Raw genomic sequence first — 13777 nt, forward strand, 5'->3', positions numbered from 1 at the left:
CTCTTGGCATTTATTTATTTTATTTGTTTATTTTCTGCAGCATTTTTTATTTGTTTTTTAGCTTCTTTTTTTCACGGTTACATTTGTTTCCATTTTATTTTGGAGTTTTCGTCCTTCCTGTGTTTGCTCTGCCGTCTTCCGCCATCTTGTCGTCCTACTTCCTGCTGCCTGACGGGTCCTGCTCTGTTGCTCTGTTGCTCCGTTGCTCCGTTCCTCCGTTTCTCCGTTTCCTTTCTCCTGATCCGTTTTCTTCTTCTGGTGTTCTCCAGGTTTAACTACGGCGACCACTTCTGGGAAGTCAAGGGGAAGCTGTTCAGCTGCGAATGCGGCTCCTCCAAGTGTAAGTACTCGTCTGTCGCCATGGCGACGACGCCCGAGGACCAGCAGCAGCCCAGCGCGCTGCCCGACACCAGCTCTTCCAGTGGCGCCTCCTAGAGGCCGCTCCGGGCGTCTCTGAGCGAATCGTACTGTATCTCCGCCTCCCGCCGTTACCAGGGACGGTTCTTCTACAAACTGAAAAACTTTGAGCTCCAGATGCACAAACCGAACCCTGGACCCGATTCTCGACTTCATCATGTGTCGTGTGGAAACGAAGAGGGACAAAAAAAAAAAACACTCTGCGTTGCAACAGAACGTTTGCTGGAAGGAAAAACTGTACTTTTGTTTTTTTTTTTGTTTTAATAAGCAGAATTATTGTGAATGAGAAATCTGGGAACTCTTTCTGTTTTGTTCTGTTTTTTTTAAGGTGCGACAACCATGAAATATGGCGGAGTATTAAGGCCACGAAAAGAAAATAAATAAATGTATAAAATTACAAAAATAAAGTCTTAAAAGAATTAAGTGACAATAATACAAGAATAAAGAAAAACTGATACAAGAGAAGACGTAATTTTATGAGAATAAAGTGGAAATACTTTGACTTTATCTTGTAACACCAAACTTTTATTCTCGTATTATTTTGACTTTTTTCTCATAACTTTACATTCTTCTTGTAAACCTGCGACTTTATTCTGTAAAATCACGACTTTATTCTTGTAATATTGCGACTTTAGTCTTTAAATGTTATTTTATCGTAAAACTGCGACTTTATTCTTGCAGTATTTGCTTTATTCCTGTAATATTACGACATAAATCTCATAAGGTTTTGGCTATTCTCATAAAACGACGACTTTACTCTCGTAATATTATGACTGTATTTGTAATTTTATGATTTTATGGTAAAACTGACTTCATTCTCTCAATATTTCGGTTTATTCTGATAAAATTACGCCGTTTGCTTTATTTTCTTCTTGTCGCCTTCGTTCTCCGCCGTATCCAATCATTCCAGCGATTATTGATTCCCGTTTCCTCGTTCTCGTCTCGTCAAAAAGCTGAAAACTCGAAGCTACTCCATGAGGTCAGATTAGTTTTCAAACACATTTAACTTTTTTTTATTTTTAAACTAATATTTTCTGGAGCGGTTTAGGAATATATTTAGTAATTTTAAAGAAAGAAAGCGCAGAACACCGGAAACTGGTGCTGACATGTTTTTACGTTCGTTCTCATTTTTATGATCCAAGTGAACATAGTTTGTAAAATAAGAGAATGTTTTTACTTTTTTTTATGTTTAATTTCATCCCGTTTTCTAATCATAGTCAGATTTTAATTTCTGGTCATGATTTTTTTTTCTTTTTTTGTTTCTTAACAGACGTCTTTTGTGCAAAGTTGAATAAATTGGGAAAATGTCGGAAAAATTGCACTTCCATTAACCTGTTACATATTTCTGGACTGTGAACCATCCGTCTGATTGGTTGTATCTTTTTCAATAAATTTATTATCAATGATTGATTGATTGATTGATTGATTGTGGGGATTCTTCACTGCATGGAAACAAAACAACAAAAGTCTCCATGTTGGTTAAAATTGTATTTTATTTTGAAGGTTTAGTTTGCAGGAAGTTGAGGTTGATTCCATGCAGCCTGGAAAAGTTTGGAATCGGATTCCAGGATCTTTCAGGTCTTTCGTTCCTTTTTCTCATCCGTCCTTCTCCCTTGATGTAAACATGTTTCCTTCTTCCTTCCTTTCTCATTTCCTTTCTTCCTTTTGCTTTTCTTTGCTCTTTCCATCATCACTTCTTTTCTTCCTTTTTTAATCAGCTACTATCTGTTACTCCCTCTTTCCTTTCTTCCTTCTTTTCCTTATTTTGTCATTCCTTTGTTTTTCTTCCTTATTATTTTCCTTTTGTCCCTTCTATTCTTTCTTTATTCCTTCTTTCCATCATTTTTGCCTTCCTTCTTTTCTCATGTCCTTTCTTTCTATCTTCCTTATTTCTTGTTTTTCATTCACTCCTTTCTTCCTTCATTGTTTCTTTCCTTCTTGCTATTCTTCATTCTTTCCTTAATTCCTTCTTCTCTTGTCTCCTTTTCCTTCCTTCTTTCTTCTGTTATTTCTTCCTTCCATCCTTCCTTCTTACTTTTCTTCTTTCTATCTTTTCTTTCTTGTTTCCTTTTTCTTCATTCTCTTGTTTCATTCCTTCCTTTTTTCTTTATTTCCATCAATCATTCCTTCCTTCTTTCTTTCATTTTCTAGATTCTTTTCTACCTTCCTTGTTTTCTGCATTTTCTTTTCTTTCCTTTTTTTGGCAAACTGTCCTTTTCTCTCCTCCCATGTATGTTTCCTTTCTTTCCTTCCTTCCTTCCTTTCTTCCCTCCTTCCTTCCTTCCTTCCTTCCTCGCTCAGCTGATCTGTCACCCAACATCCTGCTGTATCTCTGGAGGAGCTGCAGAGCTTCCAGCTCAGGTGGAAAAATCTGTTGATTATTATGGACTCAAAATATTTACTTTATGGAAAAAACGTTTTAAAAAATCAACAAAAATTTTGATGAAAATGAAAACCTTAGAAAACTACATGGTCATGGTGAAACATGGTGGCGGCAGCATCATGCTGAGGAGAGCAGCTTCACCTTCCTCATAAATTGAGAATCAGTGGCAAGAATCTAGTTAACGTACAAAACCAGCTGTTAAAACAGAAAATTAGAAGAAATAATTATTGTCTCCTTTATTGCGGCGCCCTCTCTCTAATGGCGCCCAAGAATAGATCAACTTTTCTCTTTTTTTTCATCTATTTAAGTTCCAGTTAGATAAAATATCTGTTGTCTGAAACAGCCGAGAGGAGGAAACTGCAGGAAGCGGGAATCCGCGGGGCTTTTTGGGTTTATAAACGGCGCGCTGATTGCTCCCTTCCGGACCGAACCAGAGGAAAGTTTCCCTCGGCAAAAAAGATGGCGAGTCCGATAATCAGCGCCTGGACTGGGAGGACAGGAAGCCGGCTTTCCGCATTCCGAGGCGGGGAACGACTGAAAGTTTCTCCGCTTTTCGTTCAGGATAAAACAGCCGAGGCTCCCCGCTGCGCCGCAGAGATGCGGAGGTCGGTTCCCCACATGTCCAGATGGGCCGAGCGGCGATCCAAGCTGGTTTACGGTACGTCCGCGGCAGATTCCTGCCAAAACTTTAACAAGTCAGAAGGAAATTTTCTTATAAAAGTCCGCCATCTTGTTTTTTCTTCTTTAAGATTCTAATTTGCGGGAAACTCTTTAAATGTTTCTCCTTATTACAGCAAAAATCAACATTAATCCTTTAAAGTCCTGGAATTTCTGTTTGGTGTTTTCAAGGTTTGGGAGGTTCTTGAAAGTGCTTGATATTCAAACTGCAGGTTTTGTAATAAAGTCCAATCTAACATCTGATTAAAAACTAAACTTGGGAAACATTATTTACAGGTAAAGAGATAAAAAAAAAAAGACAAACTTTATTTTTCTCACTTTGAAGTTTAATCAAACTAAACTTTTCTCTCTCAGTTAGAATTACTAAAATTATTTCTATTTGCCCAATTCCACCCAAAGAAAATACCAAAACATTATTTTATTTTATTTTGGAATATTTATTATTCCTAATGACTGATTGTGTTTTTGAAATATGGTTTGTATTTTATACATTAAAGTTGTTGAGATTGGGGGGTTTGAAAGAAAGACGTTTCAAAAGATAACATTTTGTAACAGTTTAGTTTATTTTATGAATAAAGTAATAAACTTTATTAGTAATATTAATAAATGATATCTTACAATAATAACTTGAAACTGTGTTCTTTTTACAGTTGTGTTGTTTTTATGTCCAAAGTTTGGAAACTTACCTTGAAAATCAATTATTGAAATAATTGTTAACTAATTTAGCTATTGATTAATTGTTATACAGACTAAAAAAAGGTAATTTGGTGAAAAAAAACATATTCATAACTGTAATTAAGCCAAAACTGTAAAAAATATTAATATTTTGCATTTAAGAAAAGAAAAAAAAATGTCTGTAAATGACGTTTTAGACAAAAGTCCTCAAGTCGTCCAGCTTTATCTTTGGGTGGTTAATACAAAATAATCAAATTATTTGTTTAATTTCATCTTTTAGTGTATTTATAATATTGCATAAAAACAACTATATGAGATTTTATAGCTTCATTTATGTGGTTAAATTAAACATTTTTAGAATCTGTGCCATTTTTTATCTGATTAATCGTCAGAATAATTGATGGATTAATTCGTTACTAAAATAATTGTTAGTTGCAGCCCTTTCTCGCTTTTTGACACTAATGGCTTGCCATAAAAAATGTCTTCTTAAAATGTTAAATTTGACCCCCAGCGGTCCGTGCAGCCACGTTGGGGTCGTGGCGGATGTTGACTCTGGGGGCGGAGTACGAGGACACCTGGGTCCAGTCACCTGACAGGAAAACTCCCAAACGGGTCGCAGAGGACCCGGCCCCCACTGAGGACCCAGACACTTCCACTGTGGACCCTCTGGAGCCGTCATGGAGAGCTGTCCGTGAAGAATCCGTCCATGAATGCGACACAACTTTTACCTGGGATGGAGTGAGCGGCGGGGCAGCAGGTGATGGTGTCCGCTGGGCGGTGTGGAGGCACGACACCCTGAACGACTCCCCGCTCACACAAAGGTGTGGAAATCACGTCCCAAACCTTCAAAATAACACGAACTGGGATTATTAAAGCTTTCCTGACTAACCGGAACATTTAGGGACAGATTAATTGATTATTCTAACAATTATTCTAACGATTAATCGATTAATTGATTAATCGGTTGAAAGAATTTGCACATTCTGCAGATTTTTCATCTAACCACTTAACACTTTTTTCATACAATACTAGCAACAACATTCCTGAACCAGGTGAAGATTAAACAACATGACTTCAGGAGTTTTGGCTAAAACATATTTACATACAAAGGTGTTTTTTTTATTATCTTAAGTGCAAAATGTTTATATTTTTTGTACAGTGTTGGCTTAATTACTCATCTGAATATGTTGTTTTGTGGAAAAAGCTAATTAAGAAAAAATTTGAAATTCTCTCATCTAAGGTTGTTTAAGCAATTTTTTAGTGAAATCAGAAAATTTGCCTTGAAAATTACTCAATTATATAAAATAAAGAGTAATAATTTTCAGATTCACTTAGAAAAATTTACTAATTTGATACATTATTATTATTTGATATTTTGATAATCGATTAATCATGACAAATCCGATTAATCGTTTCAGCCCTAATAAAAAACGAGCTTGTCCAAGAGCTTGATGAAGTTTTTGCATTGCAGTACTGCAACCAAACCACCAGATGTCACCCTGGTCATCAGCAGAACCCCTGATATAGATATTTATTAATAGAAAAGTGAAGGAATATATTATTTATCTCCAGCTGAAGAGGAATCACTTCATATTTGTGGTGTTTACTTTGCTTTTTCAGGTTTGTATTGTGAGTTGAACAAGTTCATGACGCATCTGCATTGTTGTAATAGGAAAAAAAATAAACAATTTTAATTATTTTACCATTAATTAAAGTGAACTCACTTTATATTAAAAGATAAAATCATTGCAATTTATTTCAAACCAAATTTTAAGATTTTTTTGTTTATTCAAAGCTACTTTTAGTGAATTAAAGCAGTGAAGTAGTAATTAAAACTCAAACCGAGAAGGTTCTGGGTTTGAACCTTTCCGCTCTAAACTGTAGATTTATTAAAAAAAGGTTTTTGGTTTAAAACTGATGGGAGATTTTCTTTGGTTAAACATCAAAATGGTTTCCTGGTTATTTTTAATCTATGACGAGATTAAAGTCGAAATGATTCTAGAATAATGTCGAAATAACACAAGAGTCAGCTATATTACGAGAATAAAGTTGAAATAATAGGAGAATAAAGTCAGTATTTTATTTTATTGTCTTTATTCTGTCATCCTCTTAATTTTATGAATTTCTTCCCGTATTTTTATTCATTTTTACTCCCGTAGTTTAACTCTAATCCTCCATCGCGTTTGTTTTGCTCCAAACTTCATTATGTTTCAGCGTGTGCGCGCTCCCGCCTGGCCACATGCGCGCGTCCCGACGCTCCTCGGAGGAGTCGCTTTTTCATCCAGAGCGAATCAAGCAGGAACCGCCGGACCTCCGCTGCCGCTGCTGCTGCTGCTGCCGCTGCTGGGATTTTTATTCCTCTTTCCTCACCTTTCCGGGAGCAGGACGGAGTTTCCCGCTTGGCGCCGATGCTGGACGCTTCAACTGGTGTTCCGGAGGCGATGCTGCCTGGATCCTGGGCTGAGGCAGGCTCAGCGGGTTTTCCTCCACAGCCTCAATGAAAGTTGGATTTTTTCCCCCCCGCAGGTTTCCCAGAGGATGAGTAAATGGAAAGGATCGGGATCAGGTGGTTCGCAGTGAAGCCGCCCATTTTCCCCGTTTCTGTCTCCGGTTTTTGGATGAAGCGTCTCTCCTTCACTCCCACTGACACCAGCTCGGATTTCCCCTCTTGTGCGTTTCCAGAATGGCTCGCTTCGCAGACGATCTACCCACCCGCTATGGAGGGAGCGCGGGCGGCGGAGGGAGAGGCGCCCCGGGCGCCGGGAGAGGGGGCGCCCGGGGCGGCGGTGGCGGCGGGCAGAGGATGTACAAGCAGTCCATGGCCCAGAGAGCCAGAACCATGGCCATTTACAACCCGAACCCCGTCAAACAGAACTGCCTCACGGTCAACCGCTCCCTGTTCATCTTCCGTGAGGACAACCTCATCAGGAAGTACGCAAAGCGAATAACAGAGTGGCCATATCCTTCAGCGTCCAGCGTGTTTACAGGCTTATTTATGAGTTTTACCAAGGCGGGTTTGGGTCATGGTAGACAGAAAAAAGGAGCAAATAAAACCCTCAGAAATTCTTAGATTCAGCTCAGAAATGTTCAAGGAAAAAACTCAGAGATGTCCGAGTTAGAAAAGTCAAATATTTCTGAGAATTATTTTGTTTGTTTACAAATTCTGAGATTAATTTCAGCAGTTTTCTAGAAAAGGGGGAAATTTCTGAGCTTTAGAAGTCGAATATTTCCAAGAAAACACTCAAAAATGCTGAGATCAATCTCAGCAATTTCCTAGAAAAACACGGAAATTTCTCAGTTTGAAAACTTTCTGTAAAAAAACAACACACAACCTTGAGGTTTTCTGGGAAAGTACTCTAAAATTTCTGAGTTTCAAATGTCAAAATTTTCTTAGAAAAAAGATAAAAACATTCTCAGATTAAGCTCAGCTATAAAAAAAAATCAGACATTTAGAAGTTTGAAAACTACATTTTTTTTAAAAAAAAATAAAAAGAGTTAGACATTCTGAGATTAATCTCGGAAATGTTCAAGTTTGAAAAGTAAATTCCAAGAAAAAACCCTGAAAGTTAAACAGAAAAAGATTAATCTCAGAATTTTTCTAGAAAAAAAAAAACAAAACAACGTTTTTTCTACAAAATCTCTGAGCTTGATCTCAGAATTTCTGAATTTTTCTCAGAAATGTTTCCATCTTTTGTTTTCCCTCTGTATAATGACCCCACTGGGCCACCGTAGTTTGGAGTTTGCGCTCCTGCCTCCTGCTGCTGCACCTGTCGCGCCTTATCTCTGTTTAACTGACACAACAACGTTTTTGCCGAGCCGCTGAAAAGACTTCATTGTGTTTCCCTGATAGGTTCCTTTTTCAAAATGTCACCTGGCAGATTTCCTCCACACTAATCAGATATTCCTCCTGATTACGCAGCTTCTATCTGATCCACTCTTATCTGAAGACATGATGGCAAGAAGCTGCATGTCCGTGACTTGTTGTTTTAGCTGGAGTCGCTCTCCGTGGTGCTGAACTCGCCCACGCTGCTCTTCAGCACTGTAAAAAATAGTTTTAAAAACACCTCCTCATGTTGCTCTTTTAGATGAAAAATAAAAGATTAAATCAGATTAAAAAAAAAACTCAAATAATCTCAGTTTAATAAATGTGCCAGATTGATATATTTCAAGCATTTATTTATTATAATTTTTTACAGTTATGGGGTAAAAAGCTGTAGGTTGAAAGAGCTGCATCAAGGGCAAAAACAAAGTTTAGTGGAAGAAAACACTGGGGAATAATCGAACAGACACTCAACAACACTCTTACAAGGAGGGTAAGCTAGAAAAAGTAACTGCTTTTAAAGTTGGAGATTGAAAGTGCTGCACTCATGATTTAAAAGAAAAGTTTAGTGGAAGGAAAATCTGGACAGTAATCCAGCTGACAGTGAACAACACCATTAATAAAAAGGGTAATTCGTAAAAAGAGCCACTAGTAACAATCCTACTGTGTGAACAGAAAGCTACACAGTTTCTGTTTGATGTTTAACTTGTGCTAGCATAATGCTAACAGCTATTTTGCTACCTTGTTTTGTTTCCAAAGCCGTCTTGTTTACTGTTTTTCATCCATATATGTGACGATGGTGATGCTAATTTGTACTTTGAGATGCCCTGAGTAACCCTTAACCCTCACACTCCGTTTGAATACATGATCCTGGCAACGATCATCGCCAACTGCATCGTCTTGGCACTGGAGCAACATCTACCTGCTGGCGACAAGACTCCGATGTCGGAACGCCTGGTGAGTAATGGAAACCTAAACTCATATTTTCCTGTTATTTGCTGAATCTCTTGCAGTTTTCTAAAAAAAAAAAAAAAAAAAAAAAAGAATCTTTTAGGTGAGAATTTTAACAGTTAAAACAACCAAAAAAAAATACTTTAATATTGATGAACACATACAGTAGAAATAGTGTTAGCAAGATTACAGATGCTAACGTTCATCGTCTTCCTTATTTCCAATTTTGAAGACACAGCCAATCAGGGTCAACGAAAATGAAAGCTGCTCCTGGATTGGCTATTTTGCAAACATCACTCTTGGAAACTCTTTCGCTAATAGCCTAACAGCTGAGCTATTTTTTACTTATCGTTTTGGTAACCTTGAAAAACGGTTAGCTTTCCCTTGATTACTGTTTCCAGATAAATCTAAAGCACTAATTTACTTGGGTGTTTTGTAAACTTTCATCTGAACAAACTTTGACATCTGTGTTGAAGTTTTGTTTTATCAACTTTTAAGACTTGTCAAGTAGATCGCAGTTTATGTTCGTGCTCTTATTTTGAAGTTGATGTAGAAGCGACAGTTCTATTTCCTCTCGTTCCCCCCATAACTTTACTTCAATCAAGAAAAACACAATATTAAAAGAAAACAAGGACAGTAGAGAACAAGATATAAACAAAAATACAACATTGAGGTAATAAATATAAATAATGTTGTCGAAATTAAGCTAGTGTTTGAGGGTTTGTAGTCTTTCGGGATTGGAATTGGAGCTAGCGCGCTAGCATTAGCTTCAGGAAAACAGTTGGTGTGACGTTATAGTTAGCTAAGCTAATGTTTATAATTAGCGCATTATGGTTAGAGCAGCTAAGTTTTTGGCAAGCAGTGATCATTTTGGTGTATGCTAGTGATTATTGTGTCCAGTAGTGTTTTCATGTCTTAGCTTAAACCTCTGTGAAAGTATATGCTAGCTTTAGAGTAGGACCGGAAGCTCCTCTAAAGGTAACCTGAAAGATAAAGGTGAGTTATATTTGGTTACATTACTTTTATTCAACTTCTACTGTAGATCTGTCACATATTTGCAGATTCAGCTTCTCATCTTAAATGTAAATGTGTTCAGCCTCAGAGCCAAACATGCAGCTGCGCGTCCAACACTTTCCTGCCTCTTGTTATTGAAGATTGTTGCCGCTTCAGGGGGTTGCAACGCTACACGCTTCACAAAAGTGAGCAACATGTTGCCTGATGTGGAGGCTGCGGGTTGACTTGGCTCAGAGGAGATTACGGCTGCAAAAAGCGGCGTTCAGGAAAAAAAAAAAAGTGATTAGCGAGGTTACACAAAGAGGAAAAACAAGTATCCTCTCTTTGCCTCCTCCACCTCGAGGATGTAACATGACAAGATGGCTTTTAATTAGAGCTAGGGATCAGCTATTATAGCTGCAGCTCTGTCAACAGAGCTGCAAGTGGAGGTGGTGAGTGAAACGCTCACTAAGTGGGCTTCAGATTCATCCTGGCCTGTAGGTCCTGGAAGGATTCCTCAGCTGTTTTCAGTCTCATCATTTATCTTTAATAGATGTTTACGCAACTAGTGAGGCTTTTGTTTTGCTTAAGAAAACATGCAGTTTTTACATGTCAAAAATAATCCATTTGTTGAATTTTATTAGTCACTACAGATTTGTTTTTGTTTTTATTTAAAACTCTACATTTTGGTGGCGCAATAGTGTACGTAGAAAAAAAGTTAGCAAATTTCCGCCAAAAAAAATCAGAATTTCAGAGAGTTTCTACAAAAACACAAGGAAATGTCTGGTCTCCAAGAGTCAAACGTTTTCTTGAAAAAAGTAGGAAATGCTGAGATTAATTTCGGAAATTTTATTGAGAAAACGTGGAGACTTTGGAGCTCCAAAAGTGAAACATTTCCTAGAAAAAAAAGTCTGAAATTTTTTAATTAATCGCAGAAATCGTGAAAGTGACGCTAACTCCCGCCTGTAGGTGGCAGTATGTTTTACTTCAAGTTATAGTCTGGGATCTTTGTGGCGAGTCACAAGAAGTCACATTTACTGTCACACATAAGCATAAATATTGAAAAATGTCTTACAAATATTTCTAAATCACTGATTTTAATTGCAAAATATCAAGATAACAAAACAAAAGACTGGAAGGACGTGATATTATTTCCTTTTAAGAACCACTTATTGAATGCAGAGTTAATTATTAGTATTTTAACAATTTGCTTGTGGGTTTTATCAAAACATTCTGGCAGTACCGGCCCTTTAAGAACATCCACAATCTCAGTTTGGCCCAAAATGAAAATAAATTTGACACTCCGTTGAAGTTTGTGGCTTTAAAGTGACAAAATGTGAAAAGGTTGAAAGAGTCTGAATACATCTGCTTGTCTTAACGCTCCGTTGAACGCTCTCCAACCTTCTCCTCCTCCCCGTTTGCCTCCAGGACGACACGGAGCCGTACTTTATTGGAATATTCTGTTTCGAGGCGGCCATTAAGATCATCGCCCTGGGCTTCGCGTTTCACAAAGGCTCGTACCTCCGCAACGGCTGGAATGTAATGGACTTCGTGGTCGTCCTCACAGGGTGAGTCCGCCTCCCTCCTCCGCCTCTCTGGGTCCGGGCTCGGTGCCTTTACAGCGGCTGATTTCAAGCGTGAATGTTGCTCGACAAGTGACCCATTCCTCGATGGTTTCGGAGATTACATCACCATTACGATGGGGAAAAAGTGCAAAGATTCGCTGAGTAAACGCAAAAAGCGGTTTTCAAATGATGATTTCATGAATTAAAAGGGAAAACATAAAGTAAATTAACCAAATGAGGTTTTAGTGGAGGATTTGGCCTTAAATCAGCCTTTTTAGGGTCATACCACAGCTACTTTGACTAGGCCATTCAAAATTCTTCACTTTTTGTTTAGATTTTGAGAAAATGCTTCATATTATTGTTCCACACTGATTGATATCAATGAAATTGTTTCTCATTAGTTCTTAAATATGGCAATCGTAACACGATATTTTAGCTTGCTTCAAGTTGTCAGTCAGGTTCTAATTAGGTGATTTGGTTCTGATGGGGGGCACACTTCTGCTAACGCGCTAACAGCACAGCTAATTTATTGTTTAGCCACTTTGCTGTCTTAGAAAACGTTTACATTTTGCAGAGCTAGTTTTTCCTTTAACACTTTTCCCAATATTGTAAACATTTAGCACACTTAGCTTTCCATAATTCCGCTAATCCCCTAATAGCATAATTTGTTTTTTACTTACTGCTTTTGCTAACTTTGAAAATATTTAGCACACTTAGTTTCCTCTAATTTTGCTAATTGCAGAGCTAGTTTTTCCATTTTGTGTTTAGAAGACTTGGATCTTTCTAATTTTGTTAATACGCTAGTAGCAGGGCTAATTTTTTGCTTAGTTCTTCTGCTATCTTTAAAAATGTTTAATCCACTTAGCTCCCCTTAAATTAATTTGCCCTAATTTGCTTAGCTATTTTGTAAGCTTTCATTTGAATAAAGTTTGACATCTATGTTGAAGTTTTATCGATTGTTAGTAGTTAGACGTTTATACTCATGCTCTTATTTTGAAGTGAGCACAGGGTGAGGGTTCTTTAACTAATGTTTAAGATTAGCACTTAATGATTAGTGCAGCTAATTGTTTGCTAGCAATGGGTCTGGCTGATGAAATCAAACTGAAACACAAAAGGCCAGTTTTGTTTGAAATCTGCTTTTTGATTTTACTCGGTCTGCCTTTTGCTGATATTTACATTTGTTTTGAAGATCAGAAACATTTAAATGTGACGCTAAGGAGTGAAGGAGCAGATTGTTGATTGCTGATTCTTTTCCGTTGCAATAATGTGGTTTTCAAGGTTTGATGTGAAGATTTGCGGTTGGATCTGATCATAATGAGCTTCTGGATCTAATTTGTCTTTTAAATGGTTGGTTGGATAATTCTTCAGGTTTCACTCTCTCAGCTTATGATGTGTTGTTCTTAAGCTCTGCTCTGCCCAGCTGTAAGGTTGCGGGTTTGATCTTGCACAGCCAACTTGTTTCTCTACATTCTGGATATTTTTTTTGTGTTGCCTGGTGGTTAGCGAGTGAAATGTTCCTATCTGTAGTACTGTAGCTATATATCTGCTTCAGAAATGTCCACAGATGAGTTGTAAGAAAATATTGGTCAGCCGGGCATCAGAGTGTTGTAGCAGATGCTTTTATTTCTAAAAGTTGTATTTTCTCTGCTTGATCTGACTATAGAATCAGAGTTTCAGTCGTGACTTTCACCACTTTGGCCATTGTGGAAAATGGCAATAAAATCAAAATCATTCATTTTTTTCATTAATTAGGAAAACCTTAATAGAAAATAACATCAAATTACATATTTACATCAGGGAGTCTGCACACCCCTAAAAAAAATCTGAGGTTCATATTTGTAAAATTAAGGCCTTAAAATTCATTAGAAAATATGTATGTTGGCTATTTTCTTTTGTGTATTTCTGTATTTAAGGCAGGTCTTAAATTTAACTCATAATGGTCTTAAAAAGTCTTAAAACCCTGTAAATGTGTTTTTGTTGGGGCTGGGACTTTAATGCATTAATTTCAATGAATTAATTACATAGATTTTAACATGTCAACATTTTTTACGGAATTGATCACACATCTTTTTTTTCTTTTTCTTCAAACATAATAGTCCTGAGCCGGAACTTTGTATTCATGTTTCTGGTACGACCGTAAATCTGACACACAAGCGACTTCTGCTAACAACAGCAATAAAGCAGCTTCTTTTAGCCCACTTGGAGTTCATTTCTGCTTCAAAAAACGATCTGATTGGATTCTGGGAAAGACTATTGTGTTCAAGTTGTGCTAACAAAAGTTAGCCTATAAGCGAA

General features: G+C 37.4%; 3 protein-coding genes and 1 long non-coding RNA gene across 12 annotated transcripts in view; 3 read left to right on the forward strand and 1 right to left on the reverse strand.

Moving 5' to 3' along the window:
* The window catches only part of ehmt1b (euchromatic histone-lysine N-methyltransferase 1b), a 35400-nt gene extending 33575 nt beyond the window's left edge, over window positions 1-1825 (forward strand). For all 4 annotated transcript variants that reach the window (XM_028025822.1, XM_028025819.1, XM_028025820.1 and 1 more), the window contains exon 26: window positions 270-1825. In XM_028025822.1, coding sequence (XP_027881623.1) covers window positions 270-435 — 166 coding nt within the window. In that variant the 3' untranslated portion in view covers window positions 436-1825. The remainder of the gene's footprint in view (window positions 1-269) is intronic.
* Window positions 1-13777, reverse strand: part of LOC114149750 (protein NLRC5-like) — a 1536511-nt gene that overhangs the window by 1322353 nt on the left and 200381 nt on the right. The window lies entirely within an intron of this gene.
* The window catches only part of LOC114149825 (uncharacterized), a 461125-nt gene that overhangs the window by 307357 nt on the left and 139991 nt on the right, over window positions 1-13777 (forward strand). The window lies entirely within an intron of this gene.
* LOC114149751 (voltage-dependent N-type calcium channel subunit alpha-1B-like) overlaps window positions 6293-13777 on the forward strand; it is a 132729-nt gene continuing 125244 nt past the window's right edge. For all 6 annotated transcript variants that reach the window (XM_028025805.1, XM_028025806.1, XM_028025809.1 and 3 more), the window contains exons 1-3: window positions 6293-7111; window positions 8825-8930; window positions 11346-11485. In XM_028025805.1, coding sequence (XP_027881606.1) covers window positions 6837-7111; window positions 8825-8930; window positions 11346-11485 — 521 coding nt within the window. In that variant the 5' untranslated portion in view covers window positions 6293-6836. The remainder of the gene's footprint in view (window positions 7112-8824; window positions 8931-11345; window positions 11486-13777) is intronic.

The sequence above is a fragment of the Xiphophorus couchianus genome, chromosome 8 (assembly GCF_001444195.1).
Source record: "Xiphophorus couchianus chromosome 8, X_couchianus-1.0, whole genome shotgun sequence".
In the NCBI taxonomy this organism is placed as follows: Eukaryota; Metazoa; Chordata; class Actinopteri; order Cyprinodontiformes; family Poeciliidae; genus Xiphophorus; species Xiphophorus couchianus.